The 16,442-nt window shown below is 50.3% G+C and overlaps 1 protein-coding gene across 3 annotated transcripts in view; it reads right to left on the bottom strand.

Moving 5' to 3' along the window:
* LOC147628905 (LRR receptor-like serine/threonine-protein kinase FEI 2) overlaps nt 1-16,442 on the bottom strand; it is a 62,826-nt gene that overhangs the window by 8,950 nt on the left and 37,434 nt on the right. For all 3 annotated transcript variants that reach the window (XM_086812081.1, XM_086812083.1, XM_086812082.1), the window contains exons 7-9: nt 4,234-4,305; nt 3,984-4,055; nt 3,797-3,868 (exon numbers count right to left, since the gene is read on the bottom strand). In XM_086812081.1, the coding sequence (XP_086668207.1) occupies nt 3,797-3,868; nt 3,984-4,055; nt 4,234-4,305 (216 nt within the window). The remainder of the gene's footprint in view (nt 1-3,796; nt 3,869-3,983; nt 4,056-4,233; nt 4,306-16,442) is intronic.

Below are 16,442 nucleotides of genomic sequence, written 5' to 3'. Positions count from 1 at the left end.
ACCTTGCCTGCGCCTGCCCTGTCCTGCACCACCGGCTACTAGCGCCCTGACGGCGGTGTCTCTAGGCATGGAGCCCCCATCTCGTCCTGGTCACCAAAAGCCCCCTTCCCCTCCCCATGCACAGCCTCACCCTCCAAAGGAATTGGACCAGGAGTGGCAGCTGCCACTGCGGCGACCGCCAAGGTGTCCCCATATCCGAGGGCCCTCATCACAAGGCAACAGTCACATTAGAGAAACGTTACGGAGATGTTAGATCTCACCGGAGCCGGCCCAAGATCTGATTCGCTAGGATCATGCAGTGCCCCTTAGGATCCAGGGCAAACCCCCACACCGAGCGATGAGTCGGCCCCAGACCCACGCCGCATGACACCCCCCCCCCCACCCCCCCCCCCCTTTCCCCTTCCTTCTCTCTCTCTTTCAGAGGTGATCGACCGTCACCTCCTCTAACACCACATAACAACCTCTCCCATTGCCCCCACCCCTTCACTGGGCCCGCCTCCACCCACAGCACAGAGGGGAGTCCACCTTCCTCCTCGCGGGCCCAGTAGCCACGGCCCCGCGTTGTAGGTCCTTCCAGAGATTCTTCGACCTTGTGGAGACTCATATTTTCTCCAACCCTGTCAGTAGGTTCACTCCAGCTCCTTTGGGGGGATAAGGACGGGAGGATAAGGTGGGGGGGGGGGGGGGGGGTGCGCTCTTTGACTCATGGGACAACTACGCCTTCTTCCTCTGTCTTCCAGTGGAGGCGGGAGACTTCTCAGTGGATTGGCCATTCCTCCAGGTCTGCATAGTCCTGCACCCCTCCCACCCTTGCCGACATTGGAGTGGTGGTTTTGCCCTTCCCCTCCTTTGAGTGTGGCTCCAGGGATGGTCTGGGATGACAAGGCCATGAACGAGACCCTGCAGAACTAGGCAGTGTATCACTCTCAGATGATGGGAGACATTCAGGTCACAAACGCCAGCAGTGTATCCTGGGATGGAGCTAAGGCTTCAAATGACCTCCCAGTGCTGGCATGTACGAGTCTCCAGGGTCCAATGTTTGCCACAAAGATGCGACAGTGTGAGAGCATGAGAGCTAGGCCTCCTCTGTCCTCATAGAAGAGTGCTGGGTCCGTCTCTGCCTACCACCCCTCCCCTCCCGCATGTAATGGTGCAAGTGGTGGCAGGGTCGGAGGTGAAAAGGAGGAGAATGTGCCACCAAACGTGCTGGGCCTTCCGGCCATCCTGAAGGCAGTGTTGCTGGGACTCATCAGTGCCATCACATCAATGGCATCTGCAGGGGGGCAGCAAAAAAGAACCATCGCCTAGCTGGAGTTGAGGGCCCACCCCAAACTAGAAGCTGAGGAGATGCGATTCAAGAGAAACTCCTACCACCCCTCCCCTCCCCCATTTAATGGTGCGGGTGGTGGTGGGATCGGAGGTGAAAAGGTTGAGAATGCGCCACCGGCCATTGGGCAATCCCAAAGGCAGTGTTGCTGGGACTCATCAGTGCCGTCACATCAATGGCATCTGCCTGAGTCTCTCAGGGGGGCTGCCAAAAAGAACCATCGCACATCTGGAGTTGACGGGCCACCCCAAACTAGAAGCCGTGAGGAGATGCGACTCAAGAGAAAGTCCTTCCAAGGCTCTAGCCCTGGCTTGAGACCACAAACTATCAGCTTGCCCAGGAGGTCCCTTCTCTGTACTGCTAGATCAATGAGGTCAAGGCCCCCTGCTTAGGGGGTTGCACAAGCACTCTCCACCACCTTGGCGCTTGAGGGCCTGTCGCCTCCTCACCAGAGAAAGTTTCGGATCAGCCGCTGCACCTAGCCAATGCAAGAGCGGTAAAAGGCCCAACAGGAAGTGATGTACCACATGATGGCAAGAGGACCTGGTTGTGGTCACAACGCCCCGCCCAGCCAGCGAGGGAAAGACAAGCAGAGCTCCGATAGAGAAAAGCTTCCTCTAAATGCTCAGGAGGAGAGCTGAGATTTGCTGCTCTGACGTGATGTCAAGTCCCACCTGACATCCCAGGTCGCATACTGGCGTGTTAGGGTGAATCCACTGAAAACCGTCATCTGGTGTCCAAGTCGGGCTGACCCACAAACCACACGACTTGTGCCACTTGATATGAGCTCTTGAGGCTAGGCAAAAATCCTCGACAGAGGAGCACAGCTAGCAGGGACATGGATTCCGCTGTTATTGTATGCTGATGATATTGTGTTGATCTCAGATTCTCCAGAGGGGATGCAGCGTCATTTGGATGCATTGCACACGTTTGCACAGGACAGTGGATTGTCTGTTAACCTTGGTAAAACCAAGGTGATGGTGTTTAACACCACAGCACAGTGGGTTAGGAGGTCAGCACCCACCTTTACATATGGTCAGAAGACAGTGGAGTATACAGATGCATATACTTACGTTGGTGTGGTTTTTAGTGGCCCACTATTTTCCTTGAGGAGAGCAGCGGAGACTAGATTGACCAGAGCTTATGCAGCATTGGGGAGACTAGAGAGGAAGGTTACCCTCCGAGCCCTTCAGGTGTGCAGCAGTCTCATTGGCAAACTTGGAATCAAGGAGCTTCTCGAGAATGCATCCACTCCTCTCGAGCCTGCTGCCTGGCCAGGTATGCAGCGGTGTCATCGGCAAACTGGGAATCAAGGAGCTTCTCGAGAATGCACCCACTCCTCCCGAGCCTGCTGCCTGGCCTGTTTTGGCAGGATCTCCTCCCTGTGGAGGTGTCTATAAATCCCATGCTCCACTGTGAAGCTGAGGTGAAAGAAAACGAAGAGGTGCAACCCCTGGCACATTTGGCGAGCGCGCTGCAGCGAGACTATTGCAGGCGATCCCCCTCCTCCAACGGATACCATTCATGCTATATGGGTTGATCTTCTTCACACTACCTCTGTGGGGAAGCCTGGAGCGCCAGGCAGGGGATTCAATGTGCATGCAGAGGTAGTGGAAAGGAGCACCAAGAACAAGGGTAAGGTCACCTGGCACTATAGGCCACCAGTTTGGCTCCCTGCGTCCCCCCCCCACCCATAATGTAGCCTCCCTCCGAGAGCGGCCAGCCATGGAGGGAGCCCTCCTTTATTTTTTTAGTTCTCCTACTGTCATGGACATGTTTTTTTTTTCTCAGAAAAGAGACTTCTATTAAGTATGGAAAATATACAGAAGGGAGATTTCAAACCAAACAAGGGGGGATTGCAACCAATCAAGTTCCGTGTGCTGCCAACAAGGTCCCATATGAATATAGAAGTGCTTCCTTGCTCTACCAACAACTCTTACAGGACACACCATGTGGCCCTCGGTGATATCCTGCATGTCCCAAAATACAATCCATCCTGTACAGAGAAAAATACTGGTGCGTCCCCAGCGTGGGGGGAGGCCATAACTTGTAGAGGTACACCTATCCCAAAGAAAAATCCAAATCACGAGTGATGAAGACCTTCCAAGAAGGTCCTTGTGATCCAGTGGTTGGGTATGGTTTTTATATTTTTCCATCTTTTGTCTTGGACAGGTTTTGTATTACGCCTTTCGGCATATTGTTTCTTTTAAATAATAGAAGGATCTATTCTTGGAAAATAAAAAATTTAAAAACTAAAAGAAACCATCATATTTAGTTTCTATCACGTTTGCAGAGGTGACTTGATTCTTGATCACACGAGAACAAGAGGACAGCATTATGGTGGCTTCACAAAAGAGTGCCCTACCATGTGATCATGCCATAGCCCCTTCGATTCTGTCATAAATCTAAGCTTGCAACCAAATTATAAGATAACAAAACTTGAAGTTAAGTGGTTCTCCAGATACTTACGATTTGCCATTGAATTTACTCAGCACTCCACCTTCTGGGATTTCACCACTCAGAAAATTTGTTGACAAGTTACTGAGAAAAACCTTTCATGTTATCAGAGTATAATTCATGATGATGGTCTGCATTATTATCTGTCTCTAAGCGTCCTTTCCATCAACAAACAGCATATGCAGAACCAAATACTCACAAAAGGGTAAGCTTTTGAAGATTTCCAAGAGATGTAGGGATTTTCCCACTAAGAGAATTGCTAGAAATGTCCCTGTTCAGAAGTAGGAAAGGTAAGGTCTAGTAAAGTCATAAGGCAGCATCAAAGTGAGAATTGAGCTTTACTCGTAGCTCACTGAGTAAACTAACCGTCATTTGTAAGCTGAAATATTTTGAATATGTAGAACAATTTTGTGTGTTTTTCGATACCATGTACAAGTCCTGGGACTCACAGAATCTTAAGTTGAGACAACTTGCCAAGCTCACCAGGTATGTGGCCGCTCAAGTAGTTCGCCTCCAAGTACCTGCATGTTGCACCAATCGGCATGATTAGGAAAATGCTGTTGTCAAAAGCTTGTTAAAAAGGGCTCAAAAAGGTTGAAGTAGCAAAACTAAAGTTAGCTTGTTGCAGAAGTCCAAAGCAAGGCACTCCCTTTTCTGAAAAAAAAAAACAAAGCAAGGCACTCCTTATTTCATCAGCCTAATGGCAAATGTATGGTGCTGCATCCTTTTGAGCGATAGACCTCCCTTAACTAGCATGAGGACGCATAGAAAGCATACATACTAAAACGTTTTTGCCCTGCTTTTGCGTTGCATTCACAGAAAAAGCTCTATTACACGTCACATTACTTTATAAAAATTTGATGCAAACTATGCACGGTCCCAGTTGATTATATGTCTTCAGACAGTCCATCACATAGGTGAGTGAGTAGAAGGTAGCTAGCCTCATCTGTTAGAAACTACGTTGATCGGCGACGTCAGATTGAGTCCTTAGTGTTAAATGGTAGAAGGGCAATTAGACTTTGAGTTGAAAACCTTGGATAGATTGTAAAAGGGATAGAGTGGTAAGCATCCACGAGGAGGTGGAGAAATTTTGGGGGGATAGTTTAGGGAGGTGGAGCAAATCAAGGAAAGGTGAAGGATTTTATGGAGCACAATTAGTCACCTTTGTACTCTGCCTATTTAAGAGGCTTCAAATTAACCAAAAAGATGCGTGCTTTCTTGAATACCTTGACTGCAGTCTATAACCTTATTAAATAAGGTTACTCAACAAGCCTGACCTCAGCCTAAGATGGTGATTTGTTTTCTACAGCAAGCAGTCGCACCGCTTATCTCAACCCAGCCAAATGGAGGATAGAAATCCATGTGTGCGGTGTAGGTGTAGTGGTGGCAGTGATATCACCAGCTTCGAAGCAGTTCGGTGGCGAAGCACTGTGGCTGCTAGTCTTGATCCTCTATCTACAGTCAGCACAACCATATTGCAGTTGCCTATCTCTAAGGACTCCTCCACATAAGCAGCTGCTCTTAAGATATCCACACCTGCATTTACATTCAAGTTGTGTAAGAGGATGTTTCCATGGCACAATGATAGAATTTTAAAAATGTGGGTGTCAATGAAAAAACAATTTTTGTTTACAGTGGTTTTCAATAAAACTTCTTTCACTTCCTACCTCTCCCGGCTTCTTTGCCTGCGTCAACATATGGAAAAGTTTTTACTGAGTTCAAGTCGGCCACCCACCCTTTGATTGGGATTATGGCATCTGCCCAAGCCAATCATCCTCCACCCCCACCCCCACCGGCCGGGAGAACAATCCTTTTCTCCGAAGACGAGCTTAGGACATTACAGGCAGATTTTGATAAAGAAGTCAAGACCACCCTCAGTGGAAAGATTTTTGGGCCTCATCCTTCCTGTTCTCGGATAACGGATTGGATCCTGGCAGCACTTCCCACATAGCTTGCCTCACATTTTATCGATGCCTGCTTGCTTGGAAGGGGCTTCTTCCAAGCAGATTTTGATTAGGCGGGTGCAGCCTCACAGACTCTCTTGAGGGCAGCCCGTTTCCTCTCGGCCTGAGGAAATTATTATTCTTCCGATACCACTGGAATTTCAACCCGGTGCTAGAGGAATGCAACTTTGGTCTGATCTTCCTTAGGTTCCCCGGGCAGATCTATCGGAAGTTTTTGGCTTCCATAGGGTCAGCCTTTGGACAGGTTTTGGAATTCCCTGCCCTTCCAGAGACACCTTCCACGGCTGCGGAGCAGCTGTCATGGCCAGTGTTGATGGGGTACCATGAGTCATGATACTCGTCAGTGACCCCCTGTTTTACAGATGATTATGTGATGTTGCCAAGACCAGATGGCCCGTTTCCTCTTGGTTTGAGGAAACTATTCTTCTTCCGATACCACTAGAACTTCGACCCAGTGCTAGAGGACCGCAACTTTTGTCGGATCTTCCTCCGTTTCCTCGAGCTCCCACGAATCTATTGTTGTAAGTTTTTTGGCTTCCATAGGGTCAGCCTTTGGATATGTTCTGGAAGTCCCTGTCTTTCCAGAGACACCTTCCATGGTTGCAGCAGCTGTCACAGCCAGTGTTAATGGGGTACCCACGAGTCATGATACTCGCAGTGACCCCTGTTTTACATATGATTATGTGATGCTGCCAAGACCGGATGGCCTGTTTCCTCTCAGCCTGAGGAAACTATTCTTCTTCCGATATCGCTGGAACTTCGACCCAGTGCTAGAGGACTGCAACTTTTGTCTGATCTTCCTCTAGTTCCCTGGGCTCCCATGAATCTATTGAAAGTTTATGCCATATCCCTGCATTTTTTTGTGCATCTCTAGAAGATCCTTGTATACGGGCCCAGGTGGCCAAAAGAGTATGAACAATGTCACTCCATATACTGCAAGTACATTGAGTGTCATAAACATGAATACCCTTGAAGGCCTCTGAGCATACAGGGATCTTCTAGAGCTGCACAAACAAAATGCAGCAGATTTATGAGAGAGTGGAGCCATGGTATTTTCTTCTCCACTCCTACGGGGCTTACATGGCAGCATAGTGCCCCCGATTGGTTGAGATCTCCCTACCTTTTGGTTTGAGTCCCACTTAGTATGATTTTATTTTACTTACAAGGAATCTCTTTTCTGAAAAAAAAAAACTTGGCAAACAAAAACGCTCCTTCATTTGATGGAGAAGAGTTTATGGGGAGTCATCATTGGTGAAGATAGCCAAGATCCCAAGCACAAAGAAAATGCATTGACCATCATCAGCCATGTCAAACAAGTTTATACATCTCATGGAATCTACCAAAACTAAAGAAGTGTGGGACAATCTTGACAAATTTTTTGCTGCAAAGGTGAAAAACTAAAAAACAACATTTTTTGCTTTAAATATGAAGCCTTTAGAACCTCTTTCTAGCCATCTAATCATGGGAAGAGGAACTCAAACTGAATGCTAGCAAGCGTGAGCTCCCCCAATGTGCACTTTTATCGCGCCCCTCCCCTCTGCCGCTCCTTCGGGTGCCAACAACCTACCTTCCACGCCTTCACCTTCTGTCCACCTGGGCCCTCATGCTCTACGTGCCCCCTGCTTCCGCCACCTCTTCTCTTTACATCCCCTTTTCTTCTTCCTCCACCCGTCTCGCTTCTCTACCAGAAGCCCAGTTTCCCTGTTCCACCCCGCCTCCTAGCTTCACCGCCCCGCCCCCCTCACCCTCCTTTTTCCCTTCGCCCGCCTTCTTGATCCTTGCTCAGCTGCCCGCCCACCTTCTGCCCCTTCTGCCCTTCTCCTTCAGCCCTCTTCTGTTTTACCCTCTCCCTTTCGTGCGCTTGCATCTCCCCCGCCTTTTCTGTTCTTGGCCTCCTGCCTGGCCTTCTAATTCCCTGCCTCACCCCTTGACAGATCCCGCATGTTCGCTCTTCATCAATTAAGTGACCACCCCTTGGAGGACTCTCACGGTGACACTCCATCTTCCCCGTCCATGGCACTTTTTCTGATGTGGACCTCAAGTTCCTAGCTATTGGGGACCAAGGAGGCTTCGGCGAGGATTTTGTAAGCATTTCCTAAGAGGGTGATGGGGTGCCACTAACGAGCCTCCAAACGATTGCCACCCTCCTTCGGAATCAAGTGAATCAGCCCCTGAGAGAGTCTCTCTGACATGTGTCCCAAGGCCATGATCTCATTGAAGGCACGGCCATGAAACTGCCTTCCATGATATAACAGTGGCACAGAAAAAGAGAGACCAGTAAACCAACCTCGCCTGGGCACTTGCCCCACGGCGGAAGGCACAAGAGAATCTCGCAGCTCGATGAGAGAGAAGGGAGAGCACAAGAGGGCCTCGAGGCAAGGGGGCACCACCTCCCGCGTATGCTGCCAAACTCTCTCCCTCGCCACCTCCAGCTGCAGGTTGATGGCACCAGCTGAAAGGAGGTCTCTGAAAAACAGTGTGGCTATTGTCCGAACCTGGGGAGGATCTGTCTCAATGGTACCGTCTGGGCCCTGCAATCTCCAAATCCCGTCTCTGCGATGGTGAGGGCCTACAGCCTCGAAGAAATCGTGGGTGACCCTGTCCCTAGCCTGAGTCCAATAGGAGGCCCTGGCATGGTACCGAAAATCCACCCTCCTCTCTTGAATTGATTGGATCTCCATGTGGGTGGCCTCCAACTAGGACTCCACCCACAGGTTGCTTGGGCTTTGCTCCTGAAGCATCTGGAGGGATGCAAGGCCCTTGCGGCGGAGATTCCTCTCTGATCTCCTGCAGTCTCCATAGTTGAGCACTGTTGCCTCTCCCACCTAAAAGCAAGGGACTCCCAAATCTCCTTGACTCTTCTGACAATCTCTGGTTCCTGGACTGATTGTTGACGTTCTAGTCTCCATGTGTCCTCCTGAAGCAAGACAACTGGTGAGTAACAGGGTACTTGCGAGAATACCAATCAAATCACCTCTAGTGCACGCCCACTCATCCACATAAAATCTATCAATGCGTGAGAGGTCGGTCCTTAAATCCTCTGGGCTGATTTGGAGAAACGAAGGCTCCCGGGTGTACGGCCAAACTCTGGTAGGTGCCATGGATCTTGGAATGTCGACAAGACGGCTATCTCCCAGGTGCTAGAGCAAGAGAGTGGATGGTAGTGGAGGCTGACTCGTAGTCCCATTCCTTGCCTGGAGCGACGATGAGAGGGAAAGAGAGGACCACTGCTACACTGCCCCGGGTGTGGTGGAAGACCGCACAGACTTGAAGAGGCACCACAATCTATGAGAACTCTCCCGCCTCAACCGGCAGACATTTGAGAAGACCATAGTCCACAAGTGCCCCCGTGATTTTTTTTATTTTTATTTATTTATTTATTTTTTTTTTTGGGGGGGGGGGGTGGGTTTTGCGACATCGGGGAGGCTGCAATGGTCATCTCCACAAGATTTGAAAACTGATGAATCCATCGCCTGGCCGGGACGCGGGCTACTGGCTCTGGAGGGGTCGGGGGAGCAGGAATGATCCAGGGAGGTTGAAGGAGGGGGGCTAGGACTCCATGGCAAGGCCAGAGGTGGGTAAGCACATCAGTGATATGCAGGTCATGCAAATGGTGCGAGAGCTCTATGGCCTGCTGCCCCTGGACAGTGGTGGACATTGACTCCACACTCCAGTCCGTCCCCTGTGGTGCACTCACTAGGGTAGACAGTCTGGAGTGATATAACACCACACATATGCGAATGGGAGCCATTGTCTCCTCGAACATACCAGCTCCTTCGAGAGGAAGGCATCGGAAAAAGCTTTAGTCAACTCACTGCCCCAGCACCCTTGGGGAGCCACCTGGCGACTTTGGAGGGAGAACCCGCACCAGAGGCAACAATGGCCATCTGGCTTCGTAAACGATGGATCAAACAGCACTGAGCTAGCTGGCTGCCTCCACTCCGGGTCAGGAGCGGCTAGAGGGCAGTGGGAATGCTCTGGAGAGGAGGAAGGGGGGGGAGGAGGGGTTCTGGTATAGCTGGAGCAGAGGGAGCTTAGGGGGGAGCATCAGAGCAACAACCGAAGCGGCGGTGGGCGGAGGGGATCCCATCACTCCCCCGATTGCACCTCCTATCACTGGGAGGAGAGGAAGGTATTCCTTCCTATGACTTGGAAAGTAGACTGTCACAGGAAAGCCTACGACGTTAGCTACACCGGGTCGAAGCCGTGTTGCCACCTCACAAAGAAGGCTTGGGCCATACGCAGTGCGACGGGGCTCAACCGCATGACTCTGTCCAAAGCAGCAGGTGAATTGAACTCAACCTAATAGTAGCCACGCCCCAAGGGATGAATGTTAGTGATCTTTCCAGGCGTGCCAAGAAGCTTGCTTGTAACACATCACTGACTGTCCATGCGCCTGGGCGGCTACCCACAATCTTGCACACCAAGGTGGAGGCCTCCAAAGAAGCGAATGTCAAAGTGAGGAGCTCGAGATCCTCGCTTGAAAAGGAGAGGCAAGGGAAGGCGGCCTCGGTCGGGGATGACAAAGTGGCTACCTCAGTCGGGGATGATGGAGCGGCTGCCATGGAGTCCTCCGGAGGGTTCGAGACCAGAAGATGCCGAGTCTTGCCACAAAGAAAAAAGCCCAAAAGCTAAAAGCACTTGATGGGTAAGAAGGTAAGGAGGGGGGGGAAAGCTTGCGGGAGCGCGGATAGCTGGGCAAGGCGAGGGCGGCTGTGGCAATGCAGGGCAGAAAAGGGGTACAGAGACGGGGCGTAGGTGAGGGGGGGCTGAAGCGAGGGAGGGATAGGCGGAAGATGAAGAGGGAGTAAGGAAGGTGGAGGCGGAAGGGAGGCGAAGGCTAGGGGGGAGGCGAAGGCGAGGAAGGCCAAGGGGCGCAAGCGAGGCCAAGGAGGCAGGTGGTGAAGGTGAGGAGGGCCCAGGGGGCACAGGCGGGAGGGGCGAAGGGGGAAGGCGAGCGATGGTGAGGAGCGCTGGCAAGAGGCAGCGAAGGGAAGGGCTCAGGCCCAAAAGGATAGGGGCTGCACATAGGCGCGAAGCGCACTATAGTAGGGAGGGCAATGGCAGGTCAGGCTCTGACGCGCAGGGGGGAGCTCCAGCTCTCGACCGATTGGCTCCCCTAGGATGTAGTCCTCTCTCTCTCTCTCGACCAGTATACATCACAAATCTCAGAGAGGGACAGATGAGGGATGGAGGCAAATGGAGAGACCACTGATTATGATGATTGCCCGCATGATTCCGAGCAAATCATCAGTACCACATGAGATTGTTCGGGCTGATCTGGGTGCCCCACCAGTAGTAACCGAGGCCCTATTCCAGGCAGTTACCTTTTTACAGCGGCTATGGGAGCTCCCTCAGCAGAGGTACTCCCGTTTGGCATTGACCTCATCCATACAGTTGGCAGAGGATGGAGATACTCATTGTTGGTACGCTCAGATGAGATCATGGTTTGACCTACATGGTTTGCGGATAGAGGCACTACCACCCTTTCAGTACAGTCTGGATTGTCCATTTTTGGATCTCACCCGCACAGAGCAAAACCGCGTGATCAGGATGGATATCATCAGAGTGGACACAGAGAGGACATGGACTAGCCCCCTTGAGCTCTTGGGCACGAAAATGACTCATTACAAGAGCCATTTTCTACACCTCTCACCGGATTTTTTATCACCCGCCCGGCGTACATGGATGTACACCTATCACATGGGATACGTCGTGCCATTGGACAGATCCGGACCTCATCACACCAGGAGGTAGAGACAGAGGAACACTACATTTGCCGATGTACAGTCTATTATGAGATCCGAGGGAGATATCACTGCCTCTTCCGAGAGGGTTTTGGGCCGTTATGCAGGGTCATGGAGTTTGAGGATTAGAGATGCCTCGGATTGTTTCTACTTGAGCTTAGGAGACAGAGAGACCCTCTTGGCAGACAGGAGACCGAGCCATGATGTACCTAGACAGAGGACCCTGACAGATTTCTTCGGCACCAGCACCAGCAACCCAGCCCACACACCTCCTGATACCTCCTCCATTGGGCCATCAGAGCACCGACCACGCTCCCAGGGAGTCACCATTGATAGAGTAGTTATCTTATGTCGTGCTTGTCGGCCACGCCCACTAGGACCCCAACCACGGCATCCTCACCATCGACAGATCAGAGCCATTATTGCTCGGCATCGGAGGCACCTACCTTGCTTCTACGACCTCTCCATTCTAGACAGCCCCATGGCGGAGATACTTGATCTAAGGAGAGGGCAACACTTCAACTGATCAGCATACATGGATCTACCTGATATACATTTTTCAGTATTTTCCAGTATTTTCTACTCAGTATCATCTCGGAGTCTTACAGTTCTGTTCTTATAATTGTAGGACAATCAGTTTATTGTACTGGGCTGAGGTTTCACGACTTTAGATCACATATTTACCCTTAGGGCTCTCATTGAGTAGGGAGGAGCACGGGGGAAGAGGATATATTGCTGCTTTGTGGACTTCCGCAAAGCCTTTGACATGGTGCCACGTGCCAGACTCATGAGGAGATCGCATGACATTGGTGTTCCCGAGGAGATGCAGTGGGGCATTTATGCATTATATGAGGCGGTGATCTCCCGGGGGCATGTCGAGTACAGTGACTAGCACCATTGGGGTGAAGCAGGGATGCCCACTGTCACCCACCCTTTTTGGACTTTACATTGATGAGATATCCGACTACATTGACAGGATGGGGGGGCATGGGGCCAGTCTGGCAGGGGTTTGGATGCCCATACTGCTATATGCCGATGATATTGTACTTATTGCAGACTCCCCTGAGGGTTTGCAACAACATTTGGATACTTTGCAGTTGTTTTGTGCAGATAGGGACCTCACAGTGAGCCTTGGGAAGACTAAGATTATTGTCTTCAATACCGCACAGGCCTAGGTGACTAGATCCGACCATCAGTTCACTTTTAGAGGTGAATCAGTGGAGTACACCAGATCATATGTGTACCTAGGAGTCACATTCAGCGGACCACAGTTCTCTATGAGGCAGGCAGCAGAGGCTAGATTGGCACGTGGATATGTAGCCCTAGGGGCACTAGAGAGACAATGTGCCTACATTTAGTTTTAGGAGCCACGCACCAAACTCTGGTTGTTTAACACATTGGTCACACCTACACTCTTATATGGCTCACTCATATGGGGACCCAACCTCTACCACACGAGGAGGGAGCCGCTTGTCGACCAGGTCGGCCAGAGAGAGATTTCTATGATGGATGGCAGGTACCAGAGAAACCACTGGTGACTATGATCGCACGCATGATTCGGAGCAAACCATTGGTACCTCATAAGATTGTCAGAGCAGAGATAGGAGCCGCACCAGTGGTTACCGAAGCCCTGTTCCAGTCAGTGACATTTTTGCAGAGGATATGGGAGCTCCCCAGACAGAGATACCCACACCTAGCACTTATCTCTTCTAGGCAGTTAGCAGCAGACGACGATACACGAACACCCAGATGTGTACCTGGCTGAGATTACATGGCATGACGATTGATGCACTCCCTCCATTTGATTACAGCCCGGACTGCCCCTTCTTGGACCTTATGCAGCCATAAGAGCCCCATAGGAGTGGAGGAGAAGAAAATACCATGGTTCCACTCTCTCATAAATCTCCTGTATTTTGTTTGCACAGCTCTAGAAGATCCTTGTAAATGGGCCTAGGTGGCCAAAAGAGTATGAACAATGTCACTCCATATAGTGCAGATACACTGGGTAGTGTCATAAACATGAATACCCCTCAAGGCCTCTGAACATCTGGTCTTCTAGATATGCCACGCTGTGATACTAGCAATGTCGGTGTTCGGTCAAGACCTGGCACTTACGTGGTTCCGGACCACCTAGTCGGCTCCAGAAGAGCGGTGACTAATGCATCTGGTCTTCTAGATATGCCACGCTGTGATACTAGCAATGTCGGTGTTCGGTCAAGACCTGGCACTTACGTGGTTCCGGACCACCTAGTCGGCTCCAGAAGAGCGGTGACTAATGCAACTGTGCCCAATGCAACAAGACAACGCTAGAACGTTGAGCTACTTGTGTGCCTAAGCTCGGGGAGTTGACAAGCAGGTTAGTTCCTGGGTCTGTCATGAATCCGGACAGGAGTCCACATCCAAACAGGACTAACACTTAACACGAGTGAATGCAGAATAGACAAAGCTATGCAGAGTGAAACAGAAATAAGACAAAGACCAACCCATGTGTCATTCATGAGTAATAGTTTGAACAATAAAGTACAATGCCTTAGCAAGAGCTTTGCTCATGAACTGCTCACTCAACTCTCTCCTATCTTTGTATTCAGTACTGTTCCTCTCCTTCGGGTCCAAGTAGAACCACATTATTCTCGAATCATCTAGACGAAAACACACTCTTTTCCCTACAATCTCAGCTGGGTAGACCGAATCTTCCTTATCCTCTAATCCACACATCCGACTAATCTCTCTTTGTCCCTTTACAACCACACGGGTACTACCCGTTCTTCAAGAAACTGTTACAAGTTTGTTACAAAACAAGAAGGATCGGTTTGTTGCACTACAATCAGTCTGGGCGGTGGCCAAACGGGCTAATTGGCCACCAACACCTGGCAATCACGGTGGACGATGCGCCAGCAGCGATGCCCACAATTGTTGTTGTTCTGAAAATTTGTGTATCTGGATTGCCTCTGAGTCCGGAGCCTCCAGTCCCAATGCTTTATGGCCTATTCCAGCCACCTTCTTCTGGTTCCTCTTCTGTTGCAATGCCCCCTGAGATGAATTTGATAGGGCGGTCCTGGGCATATCTTAGTTCGTAAGCCCTTTTCCTGCTGCTCACCTAGGCATGCCCTAAACCCATCCTCTCGTCGGCCCGTCGGAAATAAACATCTATGGGCCACGCCTCCGGATACCTTGCCCTTGCCCTTTTCATTGTGTCCATGGCCATGCCTGCTGCAAAGGCATGGGTCTTTGTTTTCTCTGAAGTGATCGTCTTCGAAGACTGTCTGCTCTGGCTCTTTTGGCCTTCTCCTCCCGCCCTGACTCCATAGGGTGGTATACCTGTTGGTTCTGACTTTGGTACTCCCCTTCCTCTTTCTGCTAGGTGACTCCATTGGCAAGGGGCACTAGCAGTATCGCTCTTTGAATGAGTTGTTGCCTCCTTACCCGGATTCGCGAGTCATAAGAGCTCCTTGCTTCCACGCACTCCTCTGGATCTGGGGGAGGAGCTGGCTGCTCCTGCTTGAGAGCTTCTCTGGCCTTGTCTTTCTGCCTTAGGCGCTTCCAACTAGTTCATGATTTTACAATTTCGTCCTAGTTGGAAGGCCTCATGGCACCTACCTGCTGCGCCGTCTGGATCAAATTTTGCATACACTTTAGCGCAGTCTCCTTCTAGACGCCCATGCTCTTTTGGTCCATTTGTTCTTGGATCTTTTTTTGTAGGTCCTCTTTTGCCCTTTTTTCTCTTTTAGCCCAGGTTTGGAAGTCCTCCAACATCTTTTCCTTGGTCTGCACTTCCTTTGCATGTGCCTTTTTCATGGCCTCTATTTGCTCTGTTCTCTTCTTAAGGTCAGCATTGGCTCGTCAAAGCGACGTTCAACTCATTCATTGTCATTTTCCCCCCTTCCCTCTTGTCACCCTTATAGGTGTAGCTGCCTCTACCTCCTTTTTCAGGGCCTTCACCGTTTTTCCATCTTGGTTTTGTTGTTCTTTAAATTCTTCGACGAGTGCCTCCAACTCTTCAATTTGGACTTTAAGAGCGGCCTCATCGTTTTCTTTTTCTTCTAGTTTCTTTGTAGCTTCCCACGCATGCTCTTTTAGTTCGTCATCAAGGATTAGGTTCATTGATGAACCTTTCCATAGCACAATTTCTTTCCCCTTTCCTTCTGACTGCGCGACTGGCTTCTTTCCATATCCCTTCAAGGCAGTGAATTTCTTTTTCCAGGTCTCTATTTCTTGCCGCAGCTGCTCATTTTCCATTTGCAGCTCTTCCTCCCTACTTGCACCTCCCCTGATGTTGCCAGCCTCCTTGCCCACTTGGCCGGTTGTAGCTCCTTCAAAGGCCTTTGTTGGCTCCGGGCTTGCTGTCAGGGCTGGATTTGTATTTCCAGATCCCTCGTCTGGATTTCCACCTTGTGATGGGTGGGGAGCCATCTGTCTATAGGAAGGTATCGGGGCTTGCATTACAGCTATTAATTTCTCCAGATATTCTCCCCACACCTCCTTAAGGTCATCTATCGCATGACCCTCCCATTGTTCCATTTTCTCCGCATCTAGCTCGTATACCTCTGGTAACTCCTCTGCATCCAGGATTGCTAGCCTGGCTTCTTCTTTTACCAACTCTACTTTGTCTCTATTAGCCCTATCCTGCACCTCTTTAATGATTTTGAGGAGCTCCTCACGGATCAAGGTGACTTGACCCTCCGTTCTTGCTTGGCTTTCCCTGGCCTTGTCCAAATCTTCCTGGAGTTGCGTAGTTACTTGTTCTTTTCTGGCCAGGATGTTGAGCTACCTGCCTGCCTAAGCTCGGGGAGTTGATCATAACTACAAGTAGGTTAGTTCCTAGGTTTGTCATGAATCCGGACAAGAATCCACATCCAAACAGGACTACACTTAACACGAGAGTGAATGCAAAATAGACAAAGCAATGCAGAGTGAAACAAAAATAAGGCAAAGACCAACCCATGTGTC

The sequence above is a fragment of the Cibotium barometz genome, chromosome 18 (genome assembly GCF_041138505.1).
Source record: "Cibotium barometz isolate CiBa-2024 chromosome 18, ASM4113850v1, whole genome shotgun sequence".
Taxonomy (NCBI): domain Eukaryota; kingdom Viridiplantae; phylum Streptophyta; class Polypodiopsida; order Cyatheales; family Cibotiaceae; genus Cibotium; species Cibotium barometz.
This window is presented reverse-complemented; position numbering and strand designations above follow the sequence as displayed.